This window comes from Balaenoptera musculus, chromosome 13 (genome assembly GCF_009873245.2).
Source record: "Balaenoptera musculus isolate JJ_BM4_2016_0621 chromosome 13, mBalMus1.pri.v3, whole genome shotgun sequence".
Lineage (NCBI taxonomy): Eukaryota > Metazoa > Chordata > Mammalia > Artiodactyla > Balaenopteridae > Balaenoptera > Balaenoptera musculus.
The window spans coordinates 36029842-36044825 of NC_045797.1; the positions used below are offsets into that span (position 1 = coordinate 36029842).

A 14984-nucleotide genomic window follows, 5' to 3' on the forward strand; every position below is an offset into this window, starting at 1 on the left:
TCCCATAGGAGCAAAGGTTCAGTGTTTGCTTATTAAATGTTCCAGTGACTTTATAGAACAAAACTGTGAATAACGAGAACCGACTGTATATTTTTCTCTCCTCTATGGTTAATGTCACAGCAGCATTTTGGTTATCTAATTATAAGCTGAAAAAAAGGATATTGGAACCAGGTGTGTCTGCCATAAAACAATAGAAAAAAGGCCTACCTGTGGAAAAAACCTGGAGTATTAAAGGATAGAAGACATACAATAGAAGGTAGAAGAGTTTTGATGTTGAAAAAAGATAAATTGTACATTAAGGAAAGAAATTAATGAAAGATTTTTTTCCCCCCACCCTTTAACTACAGCCCTCAAATTCTGCATATCCTTTATCTTGTACATGTTTTTCCTCCCCTTGGCAGTTGATGCTGAAAGCTGAAGGTTAAGGCATTTGCTATAGAAGGGAGAGTTTAGTTGCTTTGTATAATCTAAGCATTTTTATTTTTCTAGAATGTGCTTTCAAACATAAAACTTACTTTACAGAGTTCTCTTGTTTACTTTTTGCAGGTGATTCAAATAGTTTATGTGTTGCCCCATCTCTAGTTACAGATGAACATAGATGGACTATATATCATTCCAAAGTAAATCTCCCAGCAGCATTAAATGATCCTAGATTAGCAAAAAGAGAATCTGACTTCTTCACAAAAACATGGGGATTGGACTTTGTGGACACTGAAGTCATACCTTCATTCTACCTCCCACAGATCAGCAAGGAACATTTTACAGTATATCAACAGGAAATCTCTCAGGTAATATCTGATCTTGAAATTAGTTATAGTCAGGTCAAAAGTAAAAGAAATACTTCTAGTTTGATTTATTATAGATTTCTGACCAATAATCTTTGATGAGCCTATGGTGTTCTTTTCTTTTCATATACATTCTATTGTCCTGGGTTGTATTTAATTCTTCGCTTAGATATATGTAAATATATTTCTCTTACAGTAATGATTTTTCAGAATTATACATTCCTAATAGTTCTAAGAATCAATGTGAAACTCACCAATAAGAAACAAACAACCCAATTAAAAATTGGGCACAGGACTTGCATAGACATTTCTCTGAAGAAGATATACAAATGACCAATAAGCACGTGAAAAGATGGTCAACGTTACTAATGTTTCATTTTTTATTTTGTAATTACAAAAAAAGTTAAGTAGTTAATGTACAATAGTATGTTAGTTTCAGGTGTACTATATAATGATTTGACATTTGCATATGTTATGAAATGATCACCACAGTAAGTCAAGTAACTGTCTGTCCCCGTACAAAATTATTACAATATTATTGACAATATTCCTTATGCTGTATATTACATCCCCATGACTTATTTATATTATAACTGGAGGCTTGTGCCTCTTAATCCCCTTCACCTATTTTGTCAACCCCCCAACTCCCCTTCTCTCTGACAACCATTTGTTTATTCTCTGTATCTGTGAGTCTGTTTTCCTTTTGCTTTGTTTGTTTGTTTGTTTTGTTTTATAGATTCCACATGTAAGTTGGAGCATACAGTATTTGTCTTTGTCTGACTTATTTCACTTAGCATAATATCTTCTAGATCCATCGATGTTGCAGATAGCAAGATTTCATTTCTTTTTTATGGCTGAGTCATATTCCATTGTGTATATATACCACATCTTATTTAGCCATTCATCTATTGATGGACACTTAGGTTGCTTCCTTATCTTGGCTGTTGTAAATAATGCTGCAGTGAATATTGGTGTGCATATATCTTTTAGAATTAGTGTTTTTCTTCAGGTAAATACCTAGAAGTGGAATTGCTGGATTCTATAGCAGTTCTATTTTTACTTTTTTGACGAACCTCCATACTGCTTTCCATAGTGGCTGTACCAATTTATCTCAGCAACAGTTCACCAGGGTTCCCTTTTCTCCACATCCTGACCAAGACTTTTAATTTGCTATTTGTTGTCTTTTTAGTAGCAGCCATTCTGACAGGTGTGAGGTGGTATCTCAACTGTGATTTTAATTTGCATTTCCCTGATAATTAGTGATCATCTTTCCATGTGTCTGTTGACCATCTGTATGTCTTCTTTGGAAAAATGTCTATTCAGGTCCTCTGCCCATTTTTGAATTGAATTGTTTGTTTTTTTGATGTTGAGTTGTATGAGTTCTTTGTGTATTTTGGATATTAACCCTTTATTGGTTATATTATCTGCAAATATCTTCTCCTGTTTAGTAGGCTGACTTTTGGTTTTATTGATAGTTTCTTTGCTGTGCAAAAGCTTTCTAGTTTGATGTAATCCCATTTGTTTATTTTTGCTTTTGTTTCCCTTGCCTGAGGAGACAGATCCAAAAAAAAAAAAAATTTGCTAAGATTGATGTCAAAGAGGTTACTGCCTATATTTCTTCTAGGAGTTTTATGGCCTCAGGTCTTACATTTAAGTCTCCAATCCATTTTGAGTTTATTTTTGTATATGGTATGAGAAAATAGTCCAGTCAGATTCTTTTGCATGTAGTTGTCCATTTTTCCCAGCACCACTTATTGAAGGGGCCCCTTTCCCTGTTGTATATTTTTGCCTCCGTTGTCATAGATTATTTGACCATGTAAGCATGGGTTTATTTCTGGGCTCTCTATTCTGTTTCATTCATCTATGTGTCTGTTTTTGTGCCGGTACCATTTCTGTTTTGATTACTATAGTTTTATAGTATAGTTTGAAATCAGGGAGCATGATACTTCCAGCTTTGTTTTTCTTTCTCAAGATTGTTTTGGCTATTTGGGGTCTTCTGTGTTTCCATACAAATTTTAGAATTATTTGCTCTAGTTCTGTGAAAAATGCCATTGGTATTTTGATAGGGATGGCACTGAATCTGTAGATCACCTTGGGTAGTATGGTCACTTTAACTATTAATTCTCCCAATCCATGAGTACAGTATATCTTTCCATTTGTTTGTGTCATCTTCAGTTTCTTTCATCAGTGCCTTATAGTTTCCCAAGTACAAGGCTTTTACCTCCTTGGTTAGATTGATTCCTAGGTATTTTATTCTTTTTGATGCAGTTGTAAATGGGATTGTTTTCTTCATTTCTCTTTCTGATGGTTCATTGTTAGTGTACAGAAACACAATAGACTTCTGTTTATTAATTTTGTATCCTCTAATTTTACTGAAGTCATTTACTAGTTCTGATAGTTTCTTGGTAGCTTCTTTAGGATTTTCTATATATAGTATCATGTATTCTGCCAATAGTGACAGTTTTACTTTTTCTTTTCCAGTTTGGATTTCTTTTATTTCTATTACTTGTGTGATTGCTGTGGCTAGGACTTCCAATATTATGTGGAATAAAAGTGGCAAGAATGGACATCCTTGTCTTGTTCCTGATCTTAAGGAAATGCTTTCAGCTTTTCACTGTTGAGTATGATGTTGGCTGTAGATTTGTCATATATGGCTTTATTATGTTGAGGTATTTTCCCATTATATCAGCTTTGTTGGTAGTTTTTCTCATAAATGTATGTTGAATTTTTTCAAAGCTTTTTCTGCATCTATTGAGATGATCATATGATTTTTATTCTTCAGTTTGTTAATGTGGTCTATCATATTGATTGATTTGCGGATATTGATCCATCCTTGCACCCTTGGGTTAAATCCCACTTGATCATATTTTATGATCCTTTTAATGTATTATTGAATTCGGTTTGTTAATATTTTGTTGAGGATTCATGCATCTATGTTCATCAGGAGTACTGGCCTGTAATTTTCTTTTTTGTTGTGTCTTTGATTTTGATATCAAGGTAATGCTGGCCTTGTAGAATGAGTTTGGTAGCATCCCTTTTGGAGTAGTTTGAGAAGGATAGGTGTTAACTCTTCTTTAGATGTTTGACAGAATTCACCTGTGAAGCCATCTGGTCCTGGACTTCTGTATGTTGGGAGTTTTGTTTTTTTTTTTAATTATTTGATTTCATTACTGGTAATCAGTCTTTTCATATTTTCTGTTTCCTCCTGTTTCAGTTTTGAGAGATTGTATGTTTCTAGGAATTTATCCATTTCTTCTGGGTTGTCCATTTTATTGGTGTATAATTGTTCATAGTAATCTTTTATCCTTTGTATCTGTGGTGTCAGTTGAAACTTCTCTTTCATCTCCGATTTTATTTATTTGGGTCCTCTTTTTCTTGATGAGTCTGGCTACAGGTTTATCAATTTTATTTATCTTTTGAAATAACCAGCTCTTAGTTTCATTGATCTTTTCAATTGTTTTTTAAGTCTCTGTTTTATTTATTTCCGCTCTGATCTTTATTATTTCTTGCCTGCTACTAAATTTGGGTTTTGCTTTTTCTTCTTTTTCTAGTTACTTTAGGTAGAAGTTTAGATTATTTATTTGTGATTTTTCTGTTTACTGAGGTAGGCTTGTATTGCTATAAACTTCCCTCTTAGAATTGCTTTTACTGCATCTCATAGATCTTGGATTGTTATGTTTATGTTTTTATTTGTTTCTAGGTATTTCTTAAATTTCCTCTTTCATTTCTTCAGTGACCCATTGGTTGTTTAGTAGCATGTTGTTTGGACTCCACATGTTTGTGTTTTTGAATTTTTTCTTCTTGGAGTTGATTTCTAGTCACATAGCCTTGTGGTTGGAAAAGATGCTTGATATGATTTCAATCTTCTTAAATTTATTGAGACTTTTTAAAAATAAATTTATCTATTTAATTATTTTTGGCTGCATTGGGTCTTTGTTGCTGCGTGTGGGCTTTGTCTAGTTGTGATGAGTGGAGGCTACTCTTTGTTGTGGTGCAGTGGCTTCTCCTGCTGAGCACGGGTTCTAGGCACGCAGGCTTCAGTAGTTGTGGCATGTGAGCTCAGTATTTGTGGCTCGTGGGCTCTAGAGCACAGGCTCAGTAGTTGTGGCACACGGGCTTAGTTGCTCCATGGCATGTGGGAATCTTCCTGAGCCAGGGCTTGAAGCCGTGTCCCCTGCATTGGCAGGCAGATTCTTAACCACTGCGCCACCAGGGAAGTCCCTTTTGAGACTTATTTTGTGGCCTAGCATATGATCTGTCCTGGAGAGTGTTCCATGTGCATTTAAAAGAATGCGTATTTTGCTGCTTTTGGATGAAATGTTCTTTACATATCTGTTAGTTCCATCTGGTCTAATGTGACATTTAAGACCATTGATTGTCTATCTGAATGACCTATCCAGCCATGTAAGTGGGGTGTTAAAGTCCCCTGCTTTTATTGTATAACTTTCAGTTTTTCTCATTAATATTTGCTTTATGTATTTAGGTGCTCCTATGTTGGGTGCATATGTATTTACAACTGTTATATCTTCTTCTTGGGCTGATCCCTTGATCATTATGTAATGTCCTTCTTTGTCTCTTGTTACAGTCTTTGTGGTAAAGTCACTTTGTCTGATATAAGCATTGCTACCCAGCTTTTTTTCCTTTTTTTTTTTTTTGGTTTCCATTTGCATGGAAAACCTTTTTCCATCCCTCACTTTCAGTCTGCGTTTGGCTAGGTCTGAAGTGAGTCTCTTGTAGGCAACATATATATGGGTTTTGTTTTTATATCCATTCAGCCACTCTGTGTCTTTGGATTGGAGGATTTAGTCCATTTACTTTTAAAGTAATTATTGATAGGTATGTACTTATTGCCATTTTGTTAATTGTTTTCTGGTTGTTTTTGTAGTTTTTTTTTTCCTCCTCTTCTTTTGCTCTCTTCCCTTTTGATTTGATGACTATCTTTAGTGTTATGTTTGTTTGGGTTTTTTTAGTTTTTTTTTTTTGACGTGGACCATTTTTTTTTAAAGTCTCTATTGAATTTGCCACAACACCGCCTCCATTCTGTGCCTTGGCCCTACAGGCATGTGGGATCCAAGCCCCCCGACCAGGGATTGAACCTGCATCCCCCCCACTTCTTTGGAAGGTGAAGTCCCAACCACTGGACCACCAGGGAAGTCCCTAGTGTTATGTTTGGATTCCTTTCTCTTTTTTGTATGTGTATGTATTGCAGGTTTTTGGTTATCTTTGATTAGTTAGTGTGTATGTATTTGTAGTTTTTGGTTACCATGAGTTTTAAATATCACACACACACACACACACACACACACTGATTATTTTAAGTTGATCCTCTCTTAAGTTTGAACGTATTCTAACCACCCTACATTTTTACACCCCACCCCCACGTTTAATGCTTTTGACGTCATATTTTACATATTATTGTTTTGTGTAACTGTTAACTACTTATTGTGGATATAGATGATTTTACTACTATTGTCTTTCAAGCTTCCTACTAGCTTTATAAGTGGTTGATCTACTACCTTTACTATATATTTGCCTTTACCATTGAGTTTTTTTAATACTTTTCTTTTTTTAATTTAAATTTTTAATTGAAGTATAGTTGATTTATAATATTATGTCAATTTCTGCTGTTCAGCAAGGCAATTCAGTTATACATATGTGTGTGTGTGTGTATACATATACATTCTTTTAAAAATATTCTTTTCCATTATGGTTTATCATAGGATATACTTTTCATATTTCTAGTTGTGGCCTTTTCTTTTCAACTTAGAGAAGTCCCTTTAACATTTCTTGTAAAGCCAGTTTAGTGGTGCAGGACTCTTAGCTTTTAGCTTTTGCTTGTCTGTTAAACTCTTTATCTCTCCTTCAGGTTTGTGATAACCTTGCTGGGTTGAGTATTCTTGGCTGTAGGTTATTTCCTTTCATTATTTTGAGTGTATCCTGCCAATCCCTTCCGGCATGTAAAATTTCTGCTGAAAAGTCAGCTGATAGTCTTATGGGAGTTCCCTCATACACACTTAGTTGCTTTTCTCTTGCTGCTTTTAAGATTCTGTATTTATAATCTTTTTTTTTTTGCCATTTTCATTTTAATGTGTCTTGATGTGGACCTCTTTGGGTCATCTTGCTTGGGACTCTCTGTGCTTCCTGGATGTGGATATATGTTTCTTTCCCCAGGTTAGGGAAGTTTCCAGCTATTATTTTTTCAAACAAGCTGTCTGCCATTTTTTTCTCTCTCTTCTCCTTCTGGGACCCCTATAATGTGAATGTTAGTATGCTTAATGTTGTCCCAGAGGTCTCAAACTACTTTTTTTTATTCTTTTTTCTTTTTTCTGTTCAGCTTCTGTGATTCCCACTACTTCCTCTTCGAGACTGCTGAAGAGATCTATATCATCTAATCTACTGTTGATTCCTTCTAGTTTCAGTTATTGTATTCTTCAGCTCTGTTTGGTTCTTTATACTTTCTAACTCTTTGTTGAAATTTTCACAGTTTTCATTCATTCTCCTCCTGAGTTTGGTGAGTATCTTTATTATTACCTTGACTTTTTAGTGGAGGTGATTGCTTATCTCCACTTGGTTTAGTTCTTTTTTTGAGGTTGTGTCTTGTTCCTTTGTTTGGAACATATACCTCCGTCTCCTCATTTTGCCCAGTTCTCTGTGTTTATTTCTGTGTGTTAGGTCAGTTACATTTCCTGATCGTGGAGAAGTGGTCTTAAGTAGGATATGTCCTGTGGGGCACAGCAACATGCTCCCCTATGGTTACCAGAGCTATATCCTATAGGGGTAACCCCTATGTGGGGCTGCATGTGCCCTTCTTTGTGGGGAGGCCAACTACTGTGGGCGCACTGGTAGGCATGGCTGGCCTCCTTCCTGATTGGCTTTGAGGCTGTGCCTCATGCAGTGGCCATGGGCCTTCTGGAGGGTGGGGCTGGGTCCCCATGTGGCTATCTGTTCAGCCTCGGATGGGTTCAGGGCTGGTGCTGGCCTGCTGGTGGGCAGGGCTGGGTTCCCAGTGCTAATAGACTAGAGGGAGGATTCCAAAATGGTGCTCACCTGCAACAAGCTCCCAAAATGGCTGCTCCCATCATCTCTATTCCCTGGAGAGGTCCCAGTTGCCTCCTGCCTCTTTCAGAGGCTCTCCAACATTGTCCAGTGGGTCTGCCCCAAGCTCCTTTCAAACAACTGCCTCTGGCTTGGACTCAGAGCATGTGAGATTTTGCATGCACCCTTTAAGAGCAGAGACTCTGTTTCCTATAGCTCTCCAGCTCTCCTGAACATAAGATCCACTAGTTTGCAAAGTCACACATGCTGGAGGCTCATCTTCCCAACACAGGACCCTGGACTGGGGAGCCTGATGTGGGGCTCAGACCCCTTGCTCCTTGGGGAGGACCTCTATAATTGTGATATTTCTCCCATTTGTGGGTCCCTGACCCAGGCGAGTGGGTCATACCTCTACCCCTCCTACCTGTCTTGCTGTAGTTTCTTCTCTATGTCTTTAGTTGTGAAAAATCTTTTCTGCTATTCTTCAGGTTCTCATTGATAGTTGCTCTGTAAATAGTTATAATTTTGGTGTGTCTGTGGGAGGAGGTGAGTTCAAGGTCTTCCTACTCCACTATCTTGGCCACCTCCACTAATGGTAAATTTTATGTTGTGTATATTTCACCACAAAAAATGGACAAGGGATCTGAACAGGCATTTCACCAAAGAAACGATACAGATGGCTAGTAAGCATATGAAAAATTGCCCGACATCATATGTCTATAGGGAATTGCAAATTAAAACGAGGTGCCACTACACATCCTTTAGAATGGTGAAAATCCAAAATGCTGTCAAGACCAAATGCTGGCAAGGATGTGGCTAATAGGAACTCGTATTCATTGTGCATAGGAATGCAGAATAGTACAGCCACTTTGGAAGATAGTCCTGTAGTTTCTGATAGAACTGCTATCAGAATTCTTCAGGGCTAATACTATTAGCCCAGGGTTTTTTCCTTACCATACTGCACTTTCCCATATGTCCTGTGTATGGTATCTGAAAAGATAACAGTGTTGTTAGTGGTCATCTAATCTGAACTCAGAGTGGGGTTTCTTTCTGTCTTTCCTTTTTTCTTTTTGGACTCAGAGGAAGTATTAACTACTAATCTGTCTTTCGATCTTGGGTATATAGGTTTAAAATTTTCTTGCTTATTTTAAAAAAGTTATTTTCTTAATTGATTTCTGTTATAAAAATAAGGATTTTTTATTTGTTTTCCCACTTCATTCTAAGTTTATGGAGATTTTACTATAATTGTATAAAATGGGATGAGTATAAGTACATAGACATTCACACGTCTCAGTGGTATTTGGTTTATTAAGCATACTTGTTACTTGTATTTAAGTTCAAGAGGCTAGTGATTTCATATTAGAAAAATTTAGAACTTATTTGGTATACTCTGATATTCTGTTTTGTTAAATATTTTAATGCTTTGAATACTCATATTGCCACACAGCATTGATCACATTATTTATTTGTCTTTTTGTTAGAGAGAGAAGATTCATGAGAGATGCAAGAAAATTTGTCCTCCTAAAGATACCTTTGACAGGACTCTCTTACATACTCATGGTATGAATATGTGCTATTTGTAGCATAGCATAAATATTAATGAACAAAATCTTAATTTGGGGACCTTGTTGACTGTCATATCTAATTTTTATTTCTAGTGAGATGTCTATAGCCTGCAATCATAATCTTTTCTAAAAGCTTTAAAGAGAAAAATCATGGATCTGATGGTAGTGTTATCCTTCAATTCAACAAATACTTATTTAATATTCAGATGCTTTGTACTTTGCTTGTTGCCTAAAAATAAATGAATAAGAAATAGTCCCTGTCCTCAAGAAGCTGATGGTTTCCTGAGCAAGGTTAAACAAACCAACACTGTGTATCAGGCAGTAAGTTCAGCATGGTAATATTGTAAAGAGTTCCTAACTTAGCTTTATAAAAACTAGAGTTGATGAGGATTGTCTGTGTTTTAAACTAACTATCAAGAAATATTTATGTGCAAAAAGACATTCCAGGAAAGGGGACAGTTTATGCAAAGCTGTAGAGTCAAGAGAGAAATTAGCATGTTCTGGGACCTGCAAGAGTTTAGTATGCTGGCTCCACTGGGAGCAAGAAATGAGGCTGCAGAAGTAGGTAGGAGTCAGATCATGAAGAGCCTTGTATATCATGCTAAGACATTTTTCTTTTCTAAAAGCAGTATAGAGTTACAAAATATTTTAAACCAGACATGATCAGAGTTATGATTATATATTTCACTGTGAAAGCAGTTGTGGGTAGCAAGTTTATAGATGATGGTAAAACTGGAGGCAAGAATACAGTAGAAGCCTATTGCAGTAATACAAGCGAGAAATCATGCGTTCCTAATAGCAGTTATAATGAGGATGGAGAGGAAATTAGGTCTTTAAGAGATGCCTCAGAAATGGAGGCACAGGTTTTGGTGGTCAGTCATTTGTTAGTAATGGAGCAAGATGATTCAAGGATGATTCCCACATTTCTTGCTTGGGCAGCTGGCTAGGTGAGAGAGGTAGTATTGGAGAAGGAAGTTTGGAGGAGTTAGAGGCTGGTTTAATTGAAGTTTTGCATAGAAGGAGAAGTCTGGTATGCAACCCAGAGCTCAGGAAAGAGATCTAGGCTGGAGATACAAGTATGATAGACATTATCATAGACAGTGTGCTAGACAACAGCATGGTAGTTGAATCCAAGGACACAGGTGGGATCGCCTGGGAGGATGTGAGTAGTAAGGAGAAAAGAACTGATGATGGAACACTAGGAGGCTGTCACATTTAAGAGGGAGTAGAAAATGTACCTGTGAAGGAGAGTAAAAAGAAGTAGAGAGATAGGAGAGTCAACCAAGAGAGAGTTCCACCTTAGAGATGGAAGGTAGTTAGAATTTCAAAGAAGTGCGAATAATTAGTCTGCAGTGTCAGAATACTTCAGGGATAGATCAGGTTTGCACTCTGAGAAATCTCTGTGGATTTGGCAATTTGGGAGATCTTAGGGAGAACATTTAGACTGGAGTAGTAGTTACAGAAACTTCAATACTATGTATTAAGGAGTGAGTACAAGAGTAAGAAGTGGAGACTGCCAGTATGGATGTGACTTGAAGATTTGAAATGTAAGGTATTGACTAGAGGGAACAGAATCCCTCTAGTTTGTTTCTATTAGCAGTTGTGCTAGAATGTTTTTGCATGGCCTGGATTAGATGAGGCAAGAGAGATATTTGCATAATCCTGAGAGTGAGTGCTTCCTTAAATTCTGCACCTGAGGTTCTCCCTTGCCTCAGCCTACTCTAGGCCCTGGGGTTTATCTTTCTTCTTCTTCTTCTTTAATGGAAGAGAACTGAGCGTGTTTGTATGCAGAGAGGAAAGAGCTATTAAAATGTTAAAGATATGGAGAGGCAGGGTAATTGATGCGATCTCAGAGAAGAGGCAGGGGAGGATGGAGTCCGAGTACAGAAAGCTTAGTTTTGGAAAGGAGGGTACCTTGTTTGAAATCTGATTGGTGAGACAAAGATAAAGGAGGTTCATTTGCAAGAAGTTTGTAGAGGATACAAACTAAGATGTCTAAGAAGAAAAATAATATGGCATTAAAAAATTTTTTGATCATAGGAAACACTGGATGGGATGGTAGATCTTTTGAACAATAAAAATAGCATTTCTATAAGATAACACCAAGCTTTCTGTGTCCATTTAAAAAAGACTTGAATACATTTAGTTGTTTTATCGCTACTATACAATTGATTAAAATTATTTGAAACATACGTTTTATTCACTGCTTTGCCTACTCCTAGGTATACAGAAGGTGTTTGATATTTGTTGAAGAAAGAAACTTAAATGGTTATTTAATTGTGACCTAGTATAGTATTGAATCTGTCAAAATATATTTTATGGAAATAAAATGAAAACAAGTTTTAAAAAATCATATTTTCCCTTTTCCTTTTTTAAAATAGATAAATCCAGGACAGATCTGGAGCAAGTACCTAAGGTAACAAAACCTGAAAAATGAGAATACAGCTTTTTAATATTTGATCTTTAATTTTGCCTTGTAAGAAGCTTTCACTGGGCTGTTTTCTGATGCTTTGACCGCTTTGCGTCTTCTGGGACTTTCTCACTTTTCTTCTCTCTCTTTTGCATGATCAGTCTCTTCTTTATCACCAAAACCTACAAATATGTTTAAATCTTTTCACTTTAAAATATAATTTTATTGATCTTATTACCCCTCCAAGTTATTAGGGATATTTTCTTTGTATGAAAAATTTTGTAGAGATGTGTAATAGATGAGTGTTTTTTTGTTTTTCTTTTTTTTCTGGGGAAGGAGTCCATTGCATTCATCATATTCTCAAAGAAGTCTGTGATGGTTGCTCTTTAGGGTGAGAAGAGACAGAAGGATGAAAGACAGAAACAAAAAGGAAAGGGCAGTCATTTTTAAAGTTCTTTGATTCCTACAAAATAAAATTCAAACTGTGTCATTTAAGGCCCTTAATTATTCACTTCCATCATAGGCACACTCTTAACTTTTGCCTACTAATCTTTACACATTCTTTACTTCAGCCAGACTTTTTCGCTGACTCCGTGCTTTACTTGCAGTGTTCCTTTAGCCTGGAAGACTTTTCTCTTATGTCCCCATATCTAATCCTTTACAGTTTTTTGCTTAAATGACAACTTTACATGAATACATTTCCTCCAAATGAAGATCATTGGCCCCTTTGCCAAACTGCCATAGCATTTTATCTAGACCCCTGCCTTCCCTTTTAAGGCATTTGTCACTCTTTCCCTTATAAAATATTTATGTATATATTTTATCACATCCCTTGGGCTAAAGATCCTTGAGATTAGGACCTCTGGAATAATTTAGCTTTGTTTCCACCTTAGTGCCTAGCATAAGAGTAAAATCATAGATAGTCAACATTTATTGAGTTAATCAATACTTTCAGTTATACTAGAGGGACTAGAAAATATACTCATGTCCCTAGTTAGATTTCCCTATCACATTCATACTAATTTTTGGATATGGGTCATATGAATCAGTGAATATAATAAAATATAACATAGAAATTAATTGATTAAACCACATTTCAGGCCTTATGCTATGTGCTGGAATAGAAAGATTAATAATCTATAAATCCAGTCTTATAGGAACATATGGTCTGGGGGAGATATACATATTAAGTAAAAATATTTATGAAGTATGAGATAAATAAGTATACATGGTATACTTGTGTTTAGAGATGGGGTTAAATAAATTTTGTGAAGTATGAGATAAATAAAACTCTTAATGCCATTCTAAGAGAGTTTGGTCTGTCAGTCATGGGAATTCATTGAGAGATTTAAAAAGAGAAGTTAATTCAGTTATAATTGCATTTTAAAGATATATAGAGGATAGATTAGGGAAGGACATCAGTAAGTAGCCATTTACTATAATCCAGAGATAATGAGGAGCTGTAGAAATACTGTGGAGATAGAGTAGAGAGGAGAGTCAAGTGATAATAAGGAAATATTAAGGGTAGTACTTGGTGCCCAGATGGATGTGGTATACAAGGGAAAGGAGCAGTCTCTTCATAAAATTGAATTGTTTTGGTTTTAAAATTCAGTGTATGTCTAATCTAAAAAAGTTTGAAAGAATTTTGAGCAAGAGAAAATAGAAATATAAGTATAGAGATATTGATATTTGACATTTTTAAAAAACCACTATCAGTGGGAAGTAATACAGAAATTTTAGGGTAAGTATGATATCTCTCTTTCATATGTGCCCAGTGGGACTGCATTCGTGAGTTTGACCAAGTAGTAATGGAATGACCATCTCTATTGGTAAAGGCAAAAAAACATTTTTCTATCTTTCATGAGCATTTTTAGCTGGATGAAACATTATTTATATATTTTTCTTCTACAGATTTTTGTATAAATAACTCAACTTGTTATCACTTGCTTTTTCTGTATATGCCTGAGATTCGAGTTAATTATTGTTTAATGGTCTTATGATGTTAGAAGGGATAATGGATGTAAAGAAAATGTTTATCTAATTGAGGGAAATGCATTTTTTTAATAGATTTTTATGAAACCAGATTTTGCCTTGGACGATTCCTTAACTTTTAATTCAGTTTTACCATGGTCTCATTTTAATACTGCTGGTGGAAAAGGAAATCGTGATGCAGCTTCCTCAAAGTTGCTACAAGAAAAGGTAGTTTCTTTTTTACTTTTCCCATGTAGAAAACTATTTTAATTAAGTGGTACTGTTGGTGTGAGTTCAGAGTTAGTTATTTAGTAGGCACTAATTCCTTTAATTTCATCTTTATTGTTACTGATAATTAGAACCCTTCAGATCTTAACTGATAAAGTAATAGCACTTTGTTTCAATGCAATACAAGTTGTGCTGTTGAAAAAGGAAAAGGTTATTGTTTGAGTGCTTCTTATCTGAAACAGCAGTTGATAGCAATCTCAATTGAAAGGATGTATTAGATAACACAATTAATTGTTTTACATTTATTCCAAACAGTATATTGGCTAATTTTATATTCTTTATGATTTAAAGCACAGAAAATTAACTTTTCCTGAGGTACTATTTTTCTTCGTTTATACATAGTAATGATGATTATTTTGAAGCAAAAATATCATAGTTAAAAAATGCAGTGTACCTTTAGCTTTGCAAAGCTTTGCAAAGCTTTGCAAAGCGTAGCCTTTTGCGTGTTATTAGTCAGCAGTTTTTCAAAATTTTACAATGTTCTATATTTCAGAAGTCAATATCTTGAAAGTCATTTAAAATGTAAAACTTTAAACATAACTCACAGATCAAGAATCTTTTAAAACTGGAACAGGAAGTAAAGACCTTTGATCTCTGTTCTTTCTTAGCACTCAGTTTAGAGCTTTTCTAAAACTGACTGTGGTTCCTAAACTGAGATGAAAGCATTTCATTTTAGTCTGGTGACAGCTCTTGGCAGTCTGAAAGCTTGCCTCAGGTAGACTATTCAATAAGTTGGGTCCAGTCCTTCTCAGCAACTGAAGAAGGGCTACTTAGGGCGGAGAGGAGAAGAAATGTCGGGAAAGAATTGTGAGTATTCCGTTTCTCACAGTTGAAAATGAAAATGAATTCACTTTTATTTTTTTTGGCAACATTTTCATCTATAAAGGTTTTCCTTGAGTAAGAATAAATTCACAAATCTTATGAAAACAA

At 35.6% G+C, this 14984-nt stretch overlaps 1 protein-coding gene across 7 annotated transcripts in view; it reads left to right on the forward strand.

Moving 5' to 3' along the window:
• Window positions 1–14984, forward strand: part of VPS54 (VPS54 subunit of GARP complex) — a 141706-nt gene that overhangs the window by 71404 nt on the left and 55318 nt on the right. For 5 of the 7 annotated variants that reach the window (XR_005022379.1, XM_036872930.1, XM_036872929.1 and 2 more), the window contains 4 exons: window positions 547–788; window positions 9302–9380; window positions 11767–11801; window positions 13863–13994. Coding sequence is in view for 6 of the 7 variants with exons in the window: in XM_036872930.1 (XP_036728825.1) it covers window positions 547–788; window positions 9302–9380; window positions 11767–11801; window positions 13863–13994 (488 nt within the window). In the remaining variant the exon portion in view is untranslated. The remainder of the gene's footprint in view (window positions 1–546; window positions 789–9301; window positions 9381–11766; window positions 11802–13862; window positions 13995–14984) is intronic. The other 2 variants (XM_036872933.1, XM_036872934.1) reach the window with 2 other exon arrangements.